At 36.8% G+C, this 24,561-nt stretch overlaps 1 protein-coding gene across 3 annotated transcripts in view; it reads right to left on the bottom strand.

Annotated features, from left to right (window-relative positions):
- Positions 1–24,561, bottom strand: part of bnc2 (basonuclin 2) — a 251,601-nt gene that overhangs the window by 113,221 nt on the left and 113,819 nt on the right. The window contains exon 1 of one of the 3 annotated variants that reach the window (XM_041263935.1): positions 19,543–19,944. The exons of the other annotated variants lie outside the window; for them this stretch is intronic. Within the exon in view, the coding sequence (XP_041119869.1) occupies positions 19,543–19,545 (3 nt within the window). The 5' untranslated portion in view covers positions 19,546–19,944. Of the gene's footprint in view, positions 1–19,542; positions 19,945–24,561 lie in introns of those variants that run through there. 3 annotated transcript variants of the gene reach the window in all.

The following is a 24,561-nucleotide window of genomic DNA, read 5'->3' as shown; positions in this document are numbered from 1 at the left end:
TGGGCCAGTCACAGCGCAAACACACTGCATTTTTGTTGCAACACTTAACAAAATACAAATTTTGTCATATGTATGAAGAGAAAATATGTTAATGAGGACAGTGCTATACTAATTTAAATATTTGTAGCATCTTCTTAGCAAGATCTCTAGCATTATACATTGCGAGAGTCGTGCAACATTCTTCAAATAATTAGCAGGAGTTGAATTGTGGTTTGCTGCAGCAGAGGGTGCAAGAATCAAAATAACATTGTTTTTGTTAAATGTAAACATCATCTGTAGAATGCATTCTGTTCTGTCTTCATTTTACATATTTTAATACAAAATTAGATAATCTTATACGATTAAGACAGGCTGGAAATATAATGTTCTTAGCAGAAAAGAAGTGTTTGTATATGAGTTGTAAGAAGTGTTTGTATAGGAGTTGTAAGAAGTGTTTGTATATGAGTTGTAAGAAGTGTTTGTATATGGGTTGTAAGAATTGTTTGTATAGGAGTTGTAAGAAGTGTTTGTATATGAGTTATAAGCAGTGTTTGTATATGAGTTGTAAGAAGTATTTGTATATGAGTTGTAAGAAGTGTTTGACGTACAACCTGAAATTCTTTAAAAGGACACTACTTTTGATTTATAACGTTAGTGTTTCATTGCTTAAATATTCCACCTGCAGCCAAAATAACTCTGTGCTGTGTACAACTTCCAAACCAGCAAGAAAATTCACCACGTCAATTAGACTAACTGGATTCAAGATTCGAAAACTAAAATCAATACACGTTTTTGCCTCTGCACTTATTTTTTATTTAGGCATTTATTTTTTGGCAATATAAGATAGCACTGCAGTTGTCTTTTAATGCTCAATTAGATCTTTGTTCAAAAGGAAATTGACAGTTTATTTAATCCAAATTCTAAAACCTCTCTATTTTCTGCTCACAAGGTGAGATTGCAGTAATGAGATTTGATATGTATCACAGCAGTGGTCTACAAAAGTGAAACCGGTCTTTATTTCAAAAGCTACACTTTGGTAAACTGGCAGTTAACACTTCTGTATTTGGAAAGGTGGTAGGGTTTATGAACATGATTTATTTTAGAAATGCTGCAGAATATCACACACTCGCAGACGAACTTCAAATGTATACATATGGTGCAGAAGCCTGAGCCTAGGGGTGTAATGAGTAATAGATTCTAGAAGTCTGGCTCTAGGACTGCTGTATATGTTGCTTCTATAATGCAGTTGCTTATTTGCTCATGTTATACCTAGATTTAAATATTGCTGTTTTATTTATTTATTTATTTATTTTTAAACTGAACACGCCCTAATATTTTATGACCACAAGAAGACACATAATTCAGGTTAGGTTTACTTTCTTTCAGTAGAAAAAGGATATTGTCTTTTAAAAAACAATGAAGTTCCTGTCACTTACAACATAGTGGAGACCTGACTTTCACCGTTGGCAGAGCTCAGGGTTTTTTTCCTCCACAAAGCTTAGTTGCTTCCTGTGTGTTTGTGTGAGATGAACATTGGCATATGCTTTGTTCCTATGGGCTTCATCTCTTTGCCTGGGTGGGGAATAGTTGTCTTCGCTCTACCAAGGTCAGTCTGCTACGGTTGACAGTTTCTGTCTTTGTACAAACAAGGAATCAATACTTTCGGACTGTGGCTGTGCCCTCAGTGTAGAACAGCAAACTGGCGGTGCCTGACATGCTTCGAGCAGCTCTGTAGCGCAGCCTCCCATCTGATCTGCATCTAAGAGCAGCTTACTTCCCCACTGTCTTCACTCTCTCATAGAGCTAAGAGATGTCTGCTGCTGCTGCTGCTCCTCAGGTACAGCAGCAGTGTGTGTTTTTCCCCTACAGCTACTAGTCAGTCAATAATTCACACCTATCGAACACAGAGCCAGAAAAGCACTGATCTGGGCTTCAGCAATGCATCAGAGGGGACACAGTGCAGGCAAAAGAGATGCTGTAATTGCAATACAACAAAAATACACAGGCGTGTGAAGAGACGTACGCCTAGAGAGCATGGGGCAAAAGAAGTGCCAGAGGAAAGGATTTTATAATGTTTAACTCCTCTTGTCTGCTGCCTAAACACGTCTCTCTGGTCTAGTTTCCTCTAAGATGCACCGTCACTTTCCCCAGGCATAGAAATAAAAATATTTAAGCCAGAATCTAAGAGACTACTATCTGTTGTTAACACTGCTCTGCAGTTTTGTTACTCAATGTCGATCCACATGCAATTAAACATCGGGATGAAGTGCCAGAGAAAGGCTTTTATTTTTATTTTTTTTTACGTGAGCACGCAGGGATCCAGCAATACACTGACCCTCTCGAAAAAAAAAAAAAAAAAAAAAAACATGTGAAATGAGTAAATTGTAAGCAATGCTTCCTCAGGAAAAGAGATTTCAATCACACTACTAACAAGCCTAAAACTTAACACTGGACAAAAGAAGGCACAGAATATTTCACGTCATAACTAAAAACAGGCAATAGGTGCAAATCAAAATGGTTTGTCAATGTTTTGTAAAAAATACGTTTATAAATGCATCTATGACCTATAGTGTGACTGGTTACTTATAATGACCAGCATGATTAAGACTACTCTGTCAGTCCCTTTCAATTCGGAGAAATCTGAAGATCTCCCTGAAAAAAGAGGTCTCTTTTAGGGCCATTTTATCTGAAGTTGGAGGTTGAAATTGAGCAATTATGTTGAATTTAATGTATTTTACACTAAAAAGCAGCTCTTAACATCATAAAGACCCGTGTGCTTGTTAAGAGATGGAAAGTTTGAGGGGGACCTACCTGGCATTGCAACACCTTTTAATCAATGAATTAACAGCAAGAAGTATGACAAAAAGGGAACTTGTTTATCCTAGTGCCAAATGTACTTCATAATAATTTAATATGCAGACAGCTGGGTAATGATTTCGGATTATTACTGATTTGTTTGAGAAAAAGGGTCTTTCTTACAGAGGTGACTCCTCTTAGAAATGACAGCCTGCAGACATCCATCTTTAAGTTTTAGCAATAGCCAGCTTGTACATGAATGAAAGAGGAAATGATTGATTTTCCTATTGCTTAACTTTGCAACTTAATCCAATAATATGTTGAGAACTGTAGTATTCTGTCAATACTTTTTCTTGAGTTAACAAAATGTTCCTGGATCCATGTATAACCACATATTACAGCTGCCAGCTCTGAGACAGGGGAGTCAAGGGACAGCGCATTATACAGTTGTACACTTGCAGGGGCAGCCCACAAACGTCAGGGAATATATTGGGCAACTTTTATAATATGGACTGTTCTTGGAGATATTGTAATGAAAACAGAACATGCAAAGACAGAAAGGAAAAGAGTATGTTCTGACTGACAGTCAGGTGTTTTTATTTGTGTTTATCACAACAGAATAATAACAAATGTTGATTGCGAGGTTTAGCAGTTGTTTTGCCATGGTACTATTGTAAATGCTACCTTCTATATCAATGGATTTTTAAAAAAAATCCTGATTATTAAATAAACAGACAGTGGCCAGTTGGCATAATATGATATCTACCCTCTATACTAATAGTGCAGTTACTGCACCAATCATCCACTAGTACAACAGCTTATTTACAAATATTCCAACATGTTTTGGTAAATGTCATTACAGTGGGTTTTACAGGAAAACTACTGAGCTTCTCATGACTTGGCTCTGTTAACAACAACACACTGCTTGCATCAGCTTGTACCTGCACTGAACTGCTCCATACCTTGCCGCATTCAACTACTGCTCCTAACTAGAACTACTTACTGTATCTTGTATTTGATTTTACTCTTATAGGTAACCGTACTCAAGTGTTTTTGTAACTGCTCTTAATTGAAATCATTCTCATCCATTTATCATACTTACTGTGTGTTCTTACTGGACCTCACTCATATAAGCAAATATTTACTATAACTGCTCTTAGTCAAACTCACTCTTAGTTATAGTAAACTGTATTCTTTATTATGCTCTTACTTGAATGTGATCTTGTCATACTTTATTAACTGCTCTTATCTGTATTGTGATATTTTGTAATGTGATATTTTATAATGTGTGATATTTTATAATGTGATACTTTGTACTGTGATATTCTGTAATAACTGTAAGTCGCCCTGGATAAGGGCACCTGATAATAAATAAATAAATAAATAAATACATTGTTAATAATAATAATAATAATAATAATAATAATAATAATAATAATAATAATAATAATAATAATAATACGGTGTAAAACAAGAAAGGAACTTCTGAAAAAAATAATTGAGCTGCTCTGTTATAGTTATCTGAAAATGTTCTTGTTCTTATACTGTATGTGTAAACCAGTGTGTAGTGGGAGTGTCCCTGTAACCCCTGTCTCCCATTGCTTTTCAAGTGTTGCCATTGTGTTGCTGGGGCAACACAACATTGCCATCAGAGCTGAAGTTCTGGCAGGGTTTTCCTTCTAGACTACTCCTACTGATGAGGACAGTATTATTTCTGTGCATAGATTTAAACACACACACACACACACACACACACACACACACACACACACACACACACACACACACACACACACACACACACACACTCACACACAAAAATAATCGGTTACTGAAAAAGTGAGTGAGTTTTGTGCAGATGCTCAGATGTATTGCTTCAGTATAGAATTTCATGGGCGATTTACCCAGCAGTTTCATTTTATACAAACTACATCTTTAATGACTAGATATCTCTTGTAAACTGCAGTATACCAATAACTTATTTCTTGTCGGATAAAGGAATTTTACTCCTCCCTTGTGACCAGTGACCTCGTTACTTTAGACTTTTGATACATAAATAGAGGATACCTTAGTGGATTCTTAGGATACCTTAGTGATATGACCGTAAAATAAAACACACGTCAACGCACACACACGCAAACACACAACACATTCCCACATCTACAGGGAAGACCTGGTGTGTGATAAATCCCATGTCTGGCAAAAAGTTAATCTTGCTTATTTTTTGATTGTTCGTTTTATCAAACACATTTTGAAGTCATAAAACTACTAGCGAACCGCCTCCGTACTCTAAAGAATGATTTACAAAATGACTAAAATAAACAACTTAAATGTTGAATTGCAAAAAAAAGGAATAATTGCTCTTACATTAAAAAATGTGGCAGTTAATCAGGCACTGTTCATACCCTACAACTATTCATACCCATGAAAGTGTCTCTGACTGTCTGCATGTGTTTCATGCTGACTTTAAACTCACAAGTACAGTTTGGCTTCAGTTTCTTACATTAGGGTACTCTACCTGCACAGCCCTGCAGTTACCAGATGAATATCAAATCACAATAACTGTGCAGCATTTATTCAAAATCCCTTTAAAAACATCACATTTTGAACAGTCACGGCAACTATAATGAGAAGCAGTGTGCTTTATCATATGACTAAATGCAGCAGGGACAAGATTCCAAGCCACTGCTTTTGCAACCTAGAAGTCAACTTTATATTCCCATAGCAGCTGTCTCACATTAGCAAAGACCTCCTTGCATTCCTTGGGAGATACAGAACCACTCCCGTTATTGTAGCTTATTTTATTTTGTTATTTTAACTTTTTTTTTTTTTTTTTCACTGTTATTACAGTTCTCCTCTCCATGCAGTGATTTTATTTAATGGGATTCTGGGCCCTATTTTCGCTGCAAGCAGTTCTGTTTGACACATGTGCGCACGGCAAATGGAATTTGAACTTAGTTTAACAGCCTCATTTATTCCTGATGGTTTAAATTATTTCATCACAATTAATGACACCCCCTCAGCTTCCTGTGCCGTGCTGCCAGATGTTCCGAGACCACAGAGCCACTTTCCTGGTTGATGGCTGGTGACAAGTCGTCCTCTGAAGGACGTTCCCCTAGGTGAGTGAGCCGGATGACACCTCCTCTGCTTAGCACCTCTCTACCTCCCCTGGTAGCCTAGCCGAGTGACAAACTGAGCAGGCGGAACAAAAAAAAATTAAAAATCCACAAGCTTTGAAGACAATGTTATATAATTACACAGGCTGTGTATCACAAAAGTTTTTTTTTTTTAATTATATATGTATTTTAAACTCTTCGTATTTCACCATGGCTTTTGCATTTAGAGTAGTAGTCAGTAGACATTTATGTGAGCTATGCTGTTCAATAGTTTTGCTCATATAAAATGCTATACCACACAATTACGTACACATATTTTGCAGACCGTTCATTTAGCTATTAAAAATTAAAGAAGCTCCCCCCCCCCCCCCCCCCAAAAAAAAAAAGCTAAATTTTATTATTATTAAAGTAATTTCCCTGAAGTATTCTCCCTGCACCTCACTGAAGTGACATCAACTCTGCAGCCAATTTTTTAATGAAGTCTTTCATTAATTTTGTGACGTTTTACCCCCTTAAGCACCAGGAGATGTCACCACTTCCAAGCCTACGTAATAATATTTTTTTCATAAACTGTGTACATCGTACATTTTTTTCAATGAAAGTACCAAAAACCTATATGTATCATCTGGTTGACAGATTGGTTACTCACAGATGGCAGTTAAAGTTGAAATAATGACGATCTGTTTGGAATAAAATATGGTTGTTTGAATCCACCTAACCTCTTGAAATGTGTAAGTTAAAGTTCTTATGTTCAATTAAACTGGAGATTTGAGTGGAAACTCGTTTGTTTGTGGTTGCTCTGGTGATTTTTATTAAACTGGAGATTTGAGTGGAGACTCGTTTGTGGTTGCTCTTGTGATTTTATTAAACTGGAGATTTGAGTGGAGACTCGTTTGTTTGTGGTTGCTCTTGTGATCATTAGGGCCTACACACAAAGCAACAGTAACTCCAGGTTACATTATTTACGAGGGCTGGATAGACATCAAATAGAAGGGATGCCTTTGTCTACTTTGGATTTCCTACGTTGTGTCCTCCTTTGCCAGAAGCTGGGGAGGATTATGGTTTAAAATAAGCTTGGTAATTGAAAAGATTAGGTCATTAAATGTATTGCTGTACAACTGAAAATATTGATTCTTCTTAGACCTGCAGGCACCCTGTTTCATCCCCTTTCCTTAAATTAGTCTATATTCTTACTATATCAGACAGTAATTGATTTACTGATCTGATGAACTGATAATCTGGTGTGTGATAAGTACCACCTCTGGCAAAATGCAAAAACAGCATTTTTTTGCTGTTTTATTTTAAATTTAATTTTAAAAAATGGTTAAATGATCACACTCATAAAAGCAAAGCTATACTGAATCACCTTATAATGTTAGGTATACGGCAGACACATTAGTATTTTTTCTTTTTAACATATTTGTCTTTATCACAAGACCTTGTCTTTGGCACAGCAGGCACAGGCAAGTATTGCTGCAGGCTTATGTGCATCTTCTGAGGTTTAAAGCAAGTTGTTTAGTTTTTATTGGGAGACAACAAAAAGAAAACTTGTAATAAGAACTTCCACAGGATAAACACCAGAACTCTGGCACTGGATCACTGCTTTTATTTATTGATGTATTCATTTATTTGTGTTCCTATTTAAAAATAATTCACTTTCAAGTTAGGCTAGAATACTCAGAGAGAATCTGTTCACAAAAGTAGGTTTGTTTTATTCACTTTTTTCACATAACAAGGTTGTTTCAATGAAGCAATGTTTTTTCTATGGAATGTTTTATCACAATATGGCATTTGATCGATTAAACATTTTTCACTGTATATTACAATAATAATTTGTTTTTATTCACCTTTTATTGAAAAATATGTGTTTTTCTAAACTAAATTTTCAAATTGTATTTCCACAACTTGTCCAATAATGGTTAACTGGTGGTCCATTAACCTTTTCAAATACACTACTGATGTGAATCTTGTGTGTGCTGTTAATGTTTGTGTATAACCTTAACAACCTTTAAAATGATACTTAACTTAAAAAATAAATTCACAAGATAGTACTATGACATATGATCTAGTTTTATATTGTTGTTCTCCTGTTTAGTCTTGCACATCATTAAAATACAAACTGTTAGGGGAGCAAAAATTATAGTCCTTCTAGTGTCAATTCTAAACAGTTAGAAAATTTGTAATGTTACTGTGAAACTGTAAATGTTACATTTTGCAACTTTGCTTAAAAACATCGATGAATGTTAATAATTCTACATTGTTACTTTGTATACAAATACAATTCACTAAAACTCCCACAATGGAATGAGATGTTTCTCATGTATTATATACAGTTGGGTGTACATTTCTCCTTTTAATTTAAATGCAAGAAGAGCCATCATTTCGACTTTTACATTTTTATTTCTGTTTCATTAACGGTCAATTTAGTGAAATACAAATCGTGGAAAATCACACACACACACACACGCACACGCACACATGCGCGCATGCACAAACATTGCTTAGTTCAGAGCTGTGGGTAGGGGGCATCAGTGAACTGGTGGGCTTCACTGGACAGTCCCTGAGCTGAATCAGAGTAGAAAGAGATGAATAAACTTTGCGACCCCACGCAGGCATTGTGCTGCTCGTGTATCCCTGGCAGATGTGGGATGGAGATGAAATGGAAAGGGGAGAATGGGCTCTCCTGTCACTGCAGGTTTGCTGAGGAGCACCACAAAGATTTCACATCTGGTAATCATTCGTCAAAAGCTGGAAAGAAAATGGCAGGAAACATTCTGGCTGCAGTGGAAGATGAAAAGACAAAGAAAAAAGAAAAAGTGTTGCACATGTCCGTAGCTGGTTCAATATCTAATATAGATTGGTCTTTCTAGTCTCTGTGCTGTGTTTACAGCTGCAGTACATGGTAACACTTTGCAGTGTCCTCTTCTTGTCTTTTACCAGCTTCTTTCCAAGGATAGTGAATCTCTTGGACCCCACAGTTTTGGTGGGGGGTGTATAAAAGTCTAATTTGTTAAACTTCACAATGCAATTGGATTGGGGGTTTACTTTGCAGTGCCACCAGATCAGTCATCATCTAATTCTTTACTTTGAATGGTCTTTGATCAATAAAGCCACTCTATGGCCACAAGGCAGAGCCGTGTAACATATTATCACACTGGTTGAATTGGTGTTTTGAAGAACTTTTTGTTTGAGCCAACTGCAGTCCTGTGCAACAGGTGCTATCGATGTATATTCATTCTATGTAGTTTTACATTTATAAGCAGAAGACATTACAAGTGACTTTATTACAGCAGTTCTGTACTGTAGTCAGAAAGTGGAGCTATTTTCATAAGAAATATTATAAGTCAATAAATAAAGTTTTCTGCAATCATTGTAAATGAGGAAAAGAAGTGCATTTGTAACACAACCCAATTATCGTTAAATGAACTTGGATAGACACATTTCCTGATAGTACAAATTTTCGACAAGGTCCTGGCCAAATTTGGCAGTCACTTATTGTAAATTACTTCTTATAATTCAAATTCACTTAACACGAGTTGCCATAGTGGTCTCGTAAAAACGTGCACTGTCCTTGCTAACAAAAGTGGAAGAGTTGAAAGGTTGGATAATGCATCACCGTACGAGAAAGAGAAAGATGTTGCAGCAGATTTCAACTTCCCTGCACATTTTGTCAACTGTTCTGAAAAAAATGGGATACGATAATACAGGCCTATGAACAACAAAACTGTGGAAGCAAGTCATCAGCATTTCCGATTTGCTCAGTACCCTGATGTTGAGAATGCTTGGCTTTTGTGGTTTAAAAATTCCTGTGATCAGAATGGGACTTGCAGATTTCAAGTTGCAATGTATACTTCTTAAAAGTTCACTTACAACCGAATTTTCAATAACATGCACAGTACTTATACTTTCCATTGTTCTGTAACTGAAATTACATTTCAGTGTTGCTGTAATTTTAGTATAAATTGACAGCATGCATTTGGCTTAGATGCCTGATAATACGAATTGCTGATGATACAACTTTTTTAATGCCGGTCCCTTAAAATTTGTATTAAAGAGAACTGACTGTATATTGATGTTAAAGGTGCTGATGTCCCACAGGGTTTCACTTTTTCATGCTTTGATGTGGTTGGTACATGATATCTCCATGATGAAAATATCTGCAGTAAAGTCTTGGGGAAAATACATCAAAAACAAAAAAAAACAAACAGACAGACACAACTATGCTTCCTGTGCTTAACCTGGTTAAAAATATGTAGCCTAATACTGACGAATGTAATGGAGGGGAAAAAAGGTTGTTTAGCATATATAGAAGCGGCAAGCAGATTTAGGGTGGGAGATGAAGCATGTGTCTCTACAGCTAAAACAACCTTGTGGGGACTTTAAGGAAAATGTGGGCAACTAGTGTTTCTAGTCACAATTACAATGGTAATTCTTAAGCAACCGGGTTTTCTAATTCTCAAATAGGATACTGTCATTTCCCATCTAAAACATTGCCGTCAAGCGGAGTTTAGGCCTGCATGGTCATGTTGGATGAGGATGTGTGAGAGAGCAGAATGCGATGTCTGAGAGGACTGTATCCAAACCTCGTGGAGAGCGCCTCAGGTTGTTTGCTGTCATGGCTCAATTGCAGCAGCTTGTCAAAGCATTATAGGAACACTGTCATCACTTAACAAGCCTGATCACGATTACTTATGATGCAGACCAGAGAGCTCCCTCAATTGTTCATTAATTACAGGAAACACCTCATTTAAATTTTAAGGCAATTTACACTCGCACCACAGTAAGCCTGACACAAGAAAGACAAGAAAGATAGAACAAAAAGTAATGCTTGCCTTTCTGAACAAGACACGAAAAGGCATGGTTACTCCTTTGATTGAGAATATACAGAAATACATTGTAACTCTTTGATATGAATAAGAAAAAAATGCATTTTTTAAGTTGAATTGCATTAGAAATGTACTATTTCCATATAGAAATATGTAACTTTTTTATTCCTCTATACGTTTCTGATGAGAGAGAGCAGGATGCCAATGAGAAAGCTCCAATATTTTGTGTAGACAATCAGTCACAGTAGGAAGGTTTTGGCCAAAGACTGAATATAACGTGTAATGTTCCACATTACACTCAATTCGTCATTAAACACTATCATACTTAAAGTAAAAAGAAAAAAAAAAAACGTATGTGTTGAAATAGGAGACTGTTTTATTTTTGTATCTAATAATAATAATAATAATAATAATAATAATAATAGCATAGTGTGCCTAACAGACTATTTTGAAACAACCATAATTCGGTTTTAAATATAGAAATGCTATAATGTCGCTATATTATCTAACTTTTCAGTTTCAATCACTAAAAATATGTATATATATATAGTATTACACTCCCATGCTCATTATGAGGCTTGCTGAATACACTTAATATGGAGGCTGCAGAAACTTGGATCCCCATCCATATTTAAATGTGAAATGAGGCCTTTGTTAGAACACACAAGGACAGCAGTTTCAATGAAGGTGGTCAAGTATGTTTATTTTCCACTCCAGCAGGATTCATGATAGCTCAGAAAATACGAAAAAAAAGAAAGAAACAGGGATGAAGACGTGGGCTAAGAACTCGACAGACTGATATTGCAGAATTTAGCTTGAAAAGAAAACACAAAACTGTACTATTGGAGACTACACAAGAGAACCCATTTAGGAGAAAAAAAATGTTTGCATTACAACCGCTGTTTGACACTCATTAAGTAATTACAGCTCAGTTGATTAATTAACCCCTTACAATAACAGGTGTACACAGTGGCTGGTTGTCTGACGTGCTGGCATGCCTCTGTAGAACTCGGAGTGCAGTTCTGTATTTCCAAGTGTAACAACAAAACGCCTTTCTAAAATTTTTAAGAATCTGAGGAAATATTAATGGATCATTTTACGAGTACAAGAAAAACTAAGTTGAAGCTATAATCTAATTATTAAATATGATGAAGAATTTCAAAATGCAAAAAAAGTGCAGTATTACGAGTTAGAAAGGTACAATGTGGACAGATGTCCTATAACTTTATATATTTTATGGTCAAAAATACCAGTCAACCAGAGCATTGAATTTGAAAATATACACTGCAAATGATGTACTTTGACTATGAAATCATTCACAAAGAATTCTTCATTAAAAGTTCAATAAATATGCTAACGATTATTTGTTTTTGTGTGACACAAACAAAAACACAGACTGCTAATAATTATAGTCCATTAAAAAAATGCACAAAAACATAAACTACACTGGAAAGAATGTCCAGTGCAAATACTCGAACTTTTTGAAAGCAACATGTTTTTGTTACAGATCAATTTACATATATATATATATATATATATATATATCTATATATATATATATATATATAGTAGTGGACCACCATCAAAAAGCACTTTACAGAGATAGGCTGTGAACTGTGCATTACATGCAGAGTCACTTACAACAGGACATTGATTTAACATCTCATCCTCAGGGTGGAACACAAGGAGGTTAACTGACTTGCTCAGGGTCACACAGTGAGTCAGTCAGTGACAGAGGTGGGATTTGAATTGGTGACCTTCTAGTTACGAGCCTGGGACTTTAACCACTGGACCACACTGCCTCTTAATAGGGAATGTGTGGCATTCCATCCTCACAATCATAGAACCGTGTGCATGTAGTAAAAAGTAGCAAGTGGTAACTACAGTGTAACTATATGTATTCTGAAGTGTATACTTCTGTAGTAATAAAGATAGAAAAACTCATGTTTGGTTTTTGGCTATTTGTATGTAAAACATTTCTACAGCCTCAGAATCTCAATGTGGTTCATTACAGAAATAAAAAAAGACAATCTCTCATTCAGTACATACTAACTACATCACCCTGTTAAGTATGATGCTTAATGGAAATGATAACCCTCACACATGCTACAAGCGCTGTCATATTACCATGCCATACTACAGAATTTAAGAGACATAAGTATTTTACAGCTGTTTGAAATGCATTCCTATTAAAAATAGATGGAAGGCAATTATTTCTGTGATCTGACTTAATTTAATTAGTCTAGCAATGTCCTCCCCTGCAAGGAAAGCAATAGATGAAAACATGTATGTGGCCTAGAACACTGATACAGAGCGAGTGAGATATATATCAACAATCAAAATGGAAAAAAAACATACAGAATGACTTTTAAACACACAAACTCAAATCTTCATTGAAAATTTATATAATACAGTGCACTCCATTTATAAGAATCAGTAATATAAGAATCAACTGCTTATAGTGATCAAAACCACTGGGACAAAATCATTCCTATACTAACCAATGTAATACTCCACTTGTAAGACTCAAGCAATCCATTTATAAGAATCATTTTGGGGCAAACTGACTACATTTAATACGGTACTTGATCAAGTGCAATGACGTGTACATCTAATAAAGCTGTTTTTGAGTTTGACTTTGATCACATCTGGCACGATTAGACACGTACGCAGTGTGGATAATGCAATGATGGAGGAAACACTGCATTGTTTGTAGTCAGACGGTGAGTTCGCCACTGCATTGTGCAGGTATGTTTTTTTTTGTGTTCTCTGCCAATGAAAATTTGTTTCAAGAAAGTGAATAAACATTCATTAAATACATACTGAGTATAGCAGAGTTATTGTGTGATATGTATGTAGAGGGAGTGGGATTGTGGCACATGGGGGGAGGGGGGGGGGGGGGGGGGGGTGGGGAGCTTTGCATCTCCGCTTAATGAAAAACTGTGAGATTTGCATAACAACAGAAAATAAATAAGCCACAGATGCTTAAATGCAGTGGTAGTCCATACAGTAAAATACTGTCCTGTAATGTAATTTTAATTCAAAAGCCATTGCACGTTACACCGCACAGCAGTTAAACTAGAGCCCCTCACGAGACGATCACTTCTCAAGTATACTGTAGTAAAATAGGATTCAGCAGCCTTGAATACACATAATCATGATCATATAACAAGCTGTTTACCCACGAGGACTTGTTTTGATGTATTGTCCTCAATGATTGAGCACCATTGACATCTGTATACTGTATTTAAACTGCTGATGGCACGCTTTTGCTAATTGAAATGTGAAAGAGTGGCCGAAGACAGTGTAAATTATCAGGCTGGAGTCTTTATTTACAGTTTTAAACTGGCATTAGTTTTATTTTTCTTACACTTTGGTGGCGAAACAACCACTATTAAAACAAACAAAATAAAGCTAGCTCTCAGCTGGAGCGCTAAGTAAACAATACAGTATATTTTTTTTTATTGCCATAAATGAACTGCTACTGGGGTTAATTTTATATATGAACAACATTCAGAATTGCCAACCTGCAGACAAGGAGGCATATCGCTCGCATTCCTCATGCCAGCGTAGTTATTTTCTCTTGCTGGATGTTCAAAACAGTTCAAAATTGGGCCTCAAACCACTTATTCTTCCTCCCCACAATTTATTTCATTACACAACACACTTCCTTCCTGTCCTTATTGTAATACAGACTACTCAAAACGTTGGAAAAATTCGTAATGATCGCTTTCACAGTCTGAAGCCACGTATATCTCTCAGCTGTTCCTGGTATGTGTTCCTGTAGTGATGTCACGCCAACTTCGTGCATCATCGGTGCGTTGTCGGTATTTTCCTGAATTATTATTATCTCTCAGTGCTCTAAAATAGATCATGGGGATTCAATTTCTTGCTCATTGTGAAAGTAAATTAAGCACAACCCCAAAGCCAAAACATGTGAGATATGGACTTTAATTCGTTTAGGAAAAGCAGCTGTGGATTTTTCATGGGCATGTGTATATGCATGCGGGAATTCGTGATATCTAGTGGTCAACCCACTACACTGCAGGGAACAAGCTCTTATCATTCTCGTACTAACATACTGATTCTGCACCACCGTAATCATATCGGTCCACTTTTAAGAATCAACCGCTTCTAAGAATCAAATCACTCGGGTCAGATGTGATTCTTATAAACGGAGTGCACTGTATATAAATTAACAACAAGTCAGTGTTATTCTCTAAACTGATACGATTACATACTGCCTAAACTGAGAGGCGTACAATTATTAATACTCATTGTATAGTCTGTCAGAAAAACAAGTCACATAGTGTGTGTGTGGGGGGTTGGTAATGATCATATTGATATGACTTTATCACGTTAACTTCATTTACTTAACAAAATATAGTTTTTTTAGTTTTTTTAACTAAACAGTAATTACTAATATGCGCTTGTCTCACAAAATGATGGCCTCTCAAAAGTTGTGGGTCATTTCATGTTGAACAGATTATGTTAAAAAACAGCATTTCATGGTGAAATACAAAAACATATATACATTATAAGAAATTGGACCAGGAAATGAATCACCACGGTACTTCACCTCCTCTGTTAAGTTTTGCAGGAGCAGTAATCTTTGTATTCTCTGTTACGCTTGTTCAAAATGTACAGTGTGTCCATGACAAATGGTTAAAAAATAAATATGCAAAGAACAGATAAAACTCCCACTAGACTTCCAGCTGCTACATAATGTATACAGGGCATATTTCAGTGTCTAGGATATTCATAGCAATCCAAAGCAGGCTACAAGGTACTGCATAACTGTTATGTAAAGTTCCTATGGATATTCATAAATGTCTTAAGGTTGAACACAAATCCTTAAGTTTATGACCCTCCCAGACTTTCATAATAATGTGATATGAACAGCACTGAAAGAGTACATAGTGATGACTGGGAGAAAAGAGACATTTGTTAAGAGACTAAATACTTTTCTAGATAACCCACATAGTTGCTTCATATCAACATATGTCTTAGCACTGTGGTACTAAACTAACTTACTTTGATCAGGCATAAAATAAACGGGTCTATGGTACATACAAACTTCTGAAATATTAGCTTACAAGAGGCCTGGGAAGCATTTGTTCTGAACAACCTTCTCACCCACAGCACAGCACCTTCTCAATTCTCACCCACAGCACAGCACCTTCTCAATTCTCACCCACAGCACAGCACCTTCTCAATTCTCACCCACAGCACAGCACCTTCTCAATTCTCACCCACAGCACAGCACCTTCTCAATTCTCACCCACAGCACAGCACCTTCTCAATTCTCATCCACAGCACAGCACCTTCTCAATTCTCACCCACAGCACAGCACCTTCTCAATTCTCACCCACAGCACAGCACCTTCTCAATTCTCACCCACAGCACAGGACCTTCTCAATTCTCACCCACAGCACAGCACCTTCTCAATTCTCACCCACAGCACAGCACCTTCTCAATTCTCACCCACAGCACAGGACCTTCTCAATTCTCACCCACAGCACAGCACCTTCTCAATTCTCACCCACAGCACAGGACCTTCTCAATTCTCACCCACAGCACAGCACCTTCTCAATTCTCACCCACAGCACAGCACCTTCTCAATTCTCATCCACAGCACAGCACCTTTTCAATTCTCACCCACAGCACAGGACCTTCTCAATTCTCATCCACAGCACAGCACCTTCTCACGGGGCAGATAGGGGCGGGGCAACCCCCCCTCCCCCAATATCACACAGGTTAATGTCAATCAATTCAAATTTAAAATTGAATTGATAGAATTTAACTTGTAGTGTAAAAATGATTTTTCTTTCATGCTAATGCTTGCTTCTGCTCCTTTCACAAATTATTTTAGTGTTGTGTCAGGCAGTGAATGATCTGAACACAGCTCTAGCTTTAAATCTGTCTGCTCATTCACAGTGCAGTTGTCGGCTTAATCCTCTGCAGGTGAGGGGGAGCCTAGTATAGAAGAGTGGACTTTGGCACCTAAGTAAAACTCATCATTCTTCACTGTCGACTTCAACTAAATGTTTATGACTTCAATTTTTTTGATGGTTAGGGCATTGACTACAAAAGTTAAATATCAGAGCATTTATTGGTGAGCTGGTTAGTGTTTTGGTTAGGGTTATTCAGGTATGTTTTTTGGGATACAGTCAGCACTCGCAGTTAAATGTGTGTGGCGCATATCTGATTATTTCATTTTGGCCCTTTCCAACCCTTGTATCTTTTTTTGTGTTCCTTGAAAAACTGACAATATCAAAAATACATATCTGAAAGGACTGTGTTTTAAAATGAGTAGGCTTCCATTTAGTTGTGCTGTATTGGTTTTGTTGGTACAGTACTATATTTTTAACAGAAGCAGTATTTTAATTCAGAACAATATGATTCTGAAAATATCACTTGCCTAAACTAAAGCAGTGACACGTTAACTGTAATACAGTACATAATTTTTAGAATCTTGCACAAAAGCAACTACAGAGCACATTTAAAAAAAAAAAAAATACATCACAATATCTAAAACTGTTTAATGACTAACTGTTACATTACCCTAGCTTGTCTCATTTATTTTGTTTTACTTGCATTTTCATCAGGTTAAACTGGAGGAAGCACTGTGGAACTGCACCATATAAGACAGACTGATCTGGTATTAATGAGATTTTATTTTTATTTTTTTTTAAATGCAGGCTGTGATGGATATTCAGATAAATTGTAACATTGAAGAGATGGGCTTTGTATCAGGAAACTGGTGACTTGTTACATATATATATATATATATATATATATATATATATATATATATATATATATATATATATATATATATATAATGGGCATTTATATTATTCTTATATACAAGGGTTGTAAAACGTGACTGACAAGTATCTGTGTATCTGAAATCCGAGTGCTGACTGCAGTACAGCACGCTTTCAGAGGAATTCCACAATATGGGTCAAAGGAAGATGTAAACAGGTCCATGCAAGATTCTCTGTTAATAAATACATGCAAATTAGATGTAAAATGAAGATAAAAATTGCATCTGTACTTGGTGGGATTACTTGAGGCATTACAGCACCAATAAACTTTAATATATGCACAAACATTCGCAGTGTGTATTTTTTAAAAGATCACATTTTTGCAGTGTCACTTTTTATATAATAAATATTATATATATATATATAAGTATATATATATTATATGTGTGTGGTATATGTGGTGTGTGTGTGTGTGTGTGTGTGTGTGTGTGTGTGTGTGTGTGTGTGTGTGTGTGTGTGTGTGTGTGTGTGTGTGTGTGTGTGTGTGTGTGTGTGTGTGTGTGTGTGTGTGTGTGTGTGTGTGTGTGTGTGTGTGTGTGTGTGTGTGTGTGTGTGTGTGTGTGTGTGTGTGTGTGTGTGTGTGTGTGTGTGTGTGTGTGTGTGTGTGTGTGTGTGTGTGTGTGTGTGTGTGTGTGAGCTGGCCCCCCTGCAGCCTATCATCTTCTTTCATCAATTAAATCTACCTTATTTAGCCATCAGTTACCCCTATCTAGCTGTCTTGTGTTTTTTCATTTCCTCCTCCTCCTCTAGCATCTCAACCGCCTTTCATCGGTCTGCTCTGGGGGGTTAGTGATTCCACTTTCTCCAACTCTTTGTTACACTTCACTTCATTTACCTCTTACAGAGGGTTCTCCGCGATGCAGCGGGGACTCTCGGCCAAACCCCCTCCTTTAGCATGCATGATCCCTTATGTTCTTCTCTTTGAGGTTCTAATGCCTCTGTTTATGTGAGGGCCCGAAGCGGCGGAACCCCTCCTGTTTGTCGGGTCTCCTCAATGACGGACCCCCCTTCTATATGTTGGGCCTTGAAGAGGTGGAGCCTCTCTCTACGTGTTTTATATGTTACTACCTCCATGTCTTTAAACACTACATCTACTTCTTTTTGCAAAAGAATTAGGACTATAACAGGACTAATTCACATGCTGTATGCAAACTTCTTGCCCATTGTCCTTATAAAAACATAGCTTGGTGACCATGCTCTCCATGCTTTTACTAAAGCATTTACCATAGTCTATAATGGTTTGGATTTGTTTTTACAATGCTTTACCATACCTTCTCTATACTTTATCATGCCTTTGCTTTGTCACTATGCCTTACTACACCATGGTACAGTAAACCTTCATACTTATGCACTTCTGTACATCACCAACAGTCTATTTAACAATTTATTAGCAGTATAGTTCAGCAGTCAAGATCACATAAAATGACAAATGGCTACAAATGAATTACTACAACTTGCTTAATGTATTGTGGCACAAGGCAATATTTATTTTTAATTGCTTTAAAAAGTAATTACCAAATTGTTTTTTTGCCAAAACAGTTTACAGATGAACATCCTTTTGTAAACTATAAGTGCTGTATTTAAAGATAGTCTTAACTCTTATCCCATTTAGATACATAAGATAGATCTGTATTAATAGACAAAACTGAACACCAAACACATTCATAAAAAATACAACAAATTTCAACAAGACAGGGCCAAACAACCGAACATTGTAACGGCTCTTAAAGCAACAACAGAAAAAAGAAAAGTAAAATCTGTCTATTTCACAGTACCTAGAAGAAATAACTGACACTTTAAAAAGCATTCAGAGACATCTAAATTACTAAGACTTTAAATTAAATGGATTATCTATTTAAAAACAAATCTAAATCACAACGTTCTTAGTATACTTTTTCAATTTTACTGTTGTTTTGGCAATGAGCTAGCCCTGCTCTCTTAAAGAAACAAGCCATGACAAAGGAATGAGGGAGTAATAGTGGTAACATACAGTACCATGAGCTGCTTTGGCCTCCCAGTCAGTGGTGTACAGTTAACAGATCACTCCTGGCCTTCAAGCAGACTGCACAAAAACACAGCTCTGGGGAAATCTGGTAGTTTACACAAGCAGGAGGCAGCTTCAGTCCAGCTCTGGCACATTCCTTTTTTGTCCTCTCTCTCCTCTCTCTTTCTACCTCCCAACCCCGTTTTGCGTGTGTCTTGTCATATTTTCTTCAGCTGCTAATTTTCTGGACTATGTGATTTTTTAAACAGCCACAGTTTAGGAAAAGTGGAATCCTTCTAAGTGACTGTCACAGCGGATCAGCTTCAGACCGGTGGAGTTTTTTTTTTCTCTAAGAGAGAGAGAGTGTTTCTTCTTCTGATGGTTCCTGAGTCTTCTCTCTTCTCCCCTGTTTGCTCTCTCTCTCTCTCTCTCTCTCTCTCTCTCTCTCTCTCTCTCACACACACACACACACACACACACACACACACACACACACACATACACAAACCAAACAACCCTCCCCACCTCAACTCCTCGACTCCCCTTGAGGACTAAACACACTTGTGGCAATAAAACATTCATGCGACTTGGAATTTGAACACAATGCAATTTCCCTAGTTTAACCTGAAAGGAATGCACTAGTCACAACAGACTACATCATACTGCCATTAAGGCCTGCCAAGGAACTGCTTTTTTGGCTGCACTTGGCTGCCTCTGACGGGAAAAGTATACAAAGACCCACACACGCAGAAGACTCTGGGGCCACCTCTGCTTCCTCCTCCACCTTCCCCAGTTACACCCGGTGCTCGACAGCCCCGCTGACCCCCTGTCCCAGCAATGTGTCAGCCTTGTGATGCATGTGTCACTACTTCTTATTACTCCAGTGGCACGATCTGCCGAGTCACCCCACTTTAGAGACACACACACACACACACACACACACACACACGACAGTGTGTTGGGCTTATCAGTGGTGCTCTCAACATGTTTTCTGGTAATCTGCCAGTTTTCCTTATAAATAGTGATTTATTTATTTATTTATTTATTTATTTACAGAAAATGATAGCTAGAGAAAATTATATTTTGTATGAGGACGGAAGGATTTTTCTAAAAAAAAAACTGTAATTATCTATTTTGTTTACATTATTTTTATGGACTGATTTGTAAAGCACATTTTCGTGTTTCTGTGACTTTTTAGCAAGACTTTTAATAAAATGAATAACCTTTGTAAAAGTTACTTGGATGTTTAAAATAATAGTGCGTCTGAGTGTATTTTGCTTTTACATTAAATATCCAGCTTAAAAGCATATTCTGGATATTTTTATTTGTTTGCAAACGCTTATATTTCGTAAAAATGATGTAAAGAAGATTTCACAGGAAGTGTGTTTGTGTTTCATTTTTCCACACACATTAAAGCAGGAATTGTTTAGGTTCACAGACCACCCAGTCCACAAAAGTTAGAATCAAGAATTCATTGTTTAAATACTGTAGTTCTGTGAGTGGTTAAGTAATTATGCAACACATATTTATTGTACTTATTTAATGTTTTCCTTTAATTAAACTGATTCCAATAATATACAAAACCCAAGTAATGTGACTCAAGGTAAACATGTATGCACATTTTCACCTCTTTTGATTATTACACATTATTTAGAAATGTTACAAAAACAGACAGATATACAGAGAACAGATAAAGTGGGTATTTGATGTTTTCTGAACAGTTTTAGTTTAGGATTGTTTAATTGCTCAATGAAAATGTTGCTATATATTAACTAAGCATTAACAAAAAACACAGAACATTTGTTAACAAGTTAGTAATATAGTTAATAAACAACCTTAATAGACTTATTTTCTGATAGCAGATCAGTAAGTTGACCTATGTTTCAGCTGATGTCTTCAGAAAAGTCTTGAAGACATTAGACCAAATCTATTTCAGCTTGACTTTTCTTATAACTTATACTACAATTCCAAACATTTTTTGTGTGTTTTATGGGCTGTAGATACAGACATCAACACCTCACTATCAATGTCCACCTAAATAAGAATAGATTAAAAGGCAAACAACCATGAAGGTCTCTTTCATTTCATATTCAACCCAAACTTGTTTAATATATATAAAATAAATAAATAAATAAATAAATAAATAAATAAAAACATTATTTCCACTTTATGTAACCCTACATTTGACTTTTGTTTTTTTGCCTTAAAAAAAAGGGTGTGTTCATTTGGGATGAAGTGCGAGCCAACAATTCCTTACTGAACACTTTCAGCTGGAACAGACAAAACTGCTGGACTGCATCTAAATTTACATTCTTTGTCTCAATGCCCTGAATAATTAAGGCTCAGTTTAGATTTACAATAAAAGATAGACCCGCTCCTAAAATAAGGTATGAGTGTGTTATGAGTGTGTGTGTCTTGGTTTAGGCTCAAGTCTTTTACATGGGGAGACCTAGTGTCCAATCCATTCTATTGGGGTTCACTGTTGCTAAGGTTTTTTTTTTTCTGGGTGGTGCAGTATTACCTGCCCTCCATTAAAGCCTGTCAGATCAGCTCTCTTACCCATTGTGACTTAAACGGACCTGCAACAAGGACACGCTGCATTCAAAATTCATGTCCGGTATTCCATTTGTGTAACAGTTATTTCATGCAGGTGTATCTAATTTGACATTATCTGGATGTGGATATCAGTTGTCTAATGTCAGTCCCACTACTCTTTGTTCATTAAAAGGTGTGTGATTGAAGATTGTACAAGGGAAGGTTAAAGATTTTTGGAGTTGCAGATACCTCTTGAGAAGCACGGAAGGTGTACTGAAATCACCTTTGATGACTGTGGAAATTAATGGCTTTATCACAGTGTTTCACAAGAAGAATTCAAAAAAGGACACTGCTCTGTTTCTATAGGGATTCAATTCAAGTTGATGTGAGGTTAGTCAAACAGTTTGTATGTCCACATCATATCCTCATGTTAAAACATTTCCAATGTTCTTACATCAACTCTAACACCCTATTCCAATTGTAAAAAGGGTTCCCTCCCAAAGCAAAGGACATCATAAAACCTTTTAAGCCAAATAAACAGCATTCTGTATTCGTGTGTTGAGGGATTACAAAAACACACAATGTTTAATCTTGGAATAGAAAACATTTTTTTTGGCTCCTAGGAAGTGGTTTTTCTACACTTATAAACACTTAGGAGCATTCGACTCAAGCAATGTGTCCAACTATACTTAACGTATTGTTTCAAATCCTTCTTCCATTTTCATTTGCAAAATGACACAGTGACTTTTGATTTGTACAATTATACTGCTTTCATACTCTGATAAATTGTCCCCTATATGCTACATAGATGATCACATGATGCATCATATGGTTTAGCTCCTTTGAATGGCATTGCTCCATTACACGCCAGCTTTTTTTCTTATTAAAGTGCCACATCCTAGATGAGCATCTGTTTATCCAGAAAGTCACACCTGAATCAAGTTTACAGAGACTATTCTTTGATGCATTTTTATAGTTATTGAGGGGTGAAATTAGGTAAAATTAGTTGTCGACCCCCCCCAAAAAAGTATCCATTACTGACAGATATAAAAATCAGACATGTCAGCTCTGTATAACTGCTACCAAAGCCATGTTGAACATATCAATTTCCAGTAAAATGTTATCGACAACAGAAAGTGTATTTGGGAAAAAGGCAATCCCCTTTTTTTAATTTGATGTTTCTTCCTGAGCTATACCAGAGCTGGAAGATGTAATTTATAAACTCCTACAATTGCAAGAAGAGCACGTCAACTTGGCTCACAGACTGTCATACTGTACAGTAGTGGCTAGCACATTTCAAGGGGGATGGTGTCTGTGTTCGTTTGGAATTGAGAGAAAACTAACTTTTGCGAGCGAGATATACAGAAACAACCTGGTCTCTCCATGTTACATACTTCTGGTGGGTGCACAGATGGCTAATGATATGACAATTTTAAATATTTTGTATGTCGAAACATAAAGTCTACTTGACTAGATTTTCTTACCTTTGTTTAAATGTCTTAAACAATCACCATGGGGTTTTACATTAGCTTGTAAATGATAGTGAGATGCTAAAAAAAGCTGACTACCTTTGAGGGAATCACTGTGAAATCAATACATAAATAATAACGAGAGGGTGGCTGGGTGGTGGGGGGTCTGGAACATGAAACTTAATGTAATGTTTTTTGTCAGAACAAAGCAAACTCTTGGATGCAGTATGACTTTGATTAGTTTAATGGAGCAGGGTGGGAAGGGAATCACAGGGAGGTAAACTGTATCCCTGTGTGTGGGCCAGGCAGCGCTGGACTGAGAAAGAGCGAGAGGAGAGGGAGAGAAAACAAGCCCAACAACCCAACAGCAAAGGAGGCAGCTGGCCTGAGCTGCTAATTCAGCGCTTTAACAAATCAATGCCACTTGAAGAGTACAATGCAAGCCCTCGTTGGCTAGACGTCAGGGGACAGAGAAAATGCATTCTCAAGTATTTCACATTAAGAGGGAATAATGTGTTCATTTATAATTCTTCACCCTATACACTCGGATTATCCATCTGTGTCAGCCATTTGACTTCTTAAATTTATCAAAAAAAAAAAAAAAAAAAAAGCCAAAAGGAAGGCGTTTTTCTCTCTCCAACTAAGGGGTGTATGATATATATATATATATATATATATATATATATATATATAATCTACTTCTCCTTCTCCTGGCTCTCTTCTGCACTAACTGCTGTCGTCGGAACCCCAAGGGGAAGCTTGCTTGGGCTGCGGCTGGTTGCACAAGGTGCCATCAGTCAAGCAGTGACATAGCAATGGGAAAAGTACTGGGGATCAACTTCAGCCAAGGCTGCCATCATCATAGTTTACTTTAGGAAACTTGTTGAAGTCCCCAGCTTCCACAACGAACAGAAGAAACACTGCTAAAATGCTGCTTTCTGAGAGGGGGACCGTCGCATAGTCACACAATCATGTTGTCTCTGTTGCAAAAGGAACAGGCCTGTTTATTAGGATACAACCGATCTG

The sequence above is a fragment of the Polyodon spathula genome, chromosome 1 (genome assembly GCF_017654505.1).
Source record: "Polyodon spathula isolate WHYD16114869_AA chromosome 1, ASM1765450v1, whole genome shotgun sequence".
NCBI lineage: Eukaryota > Metazoa > Chordata > Actinopteri > Acipenseriformes > Polyodontidae > Polyodon > Polyodon spathula.
This window is presented reverse-complemented; position numbering and strand designations above follow the sequence as displayed.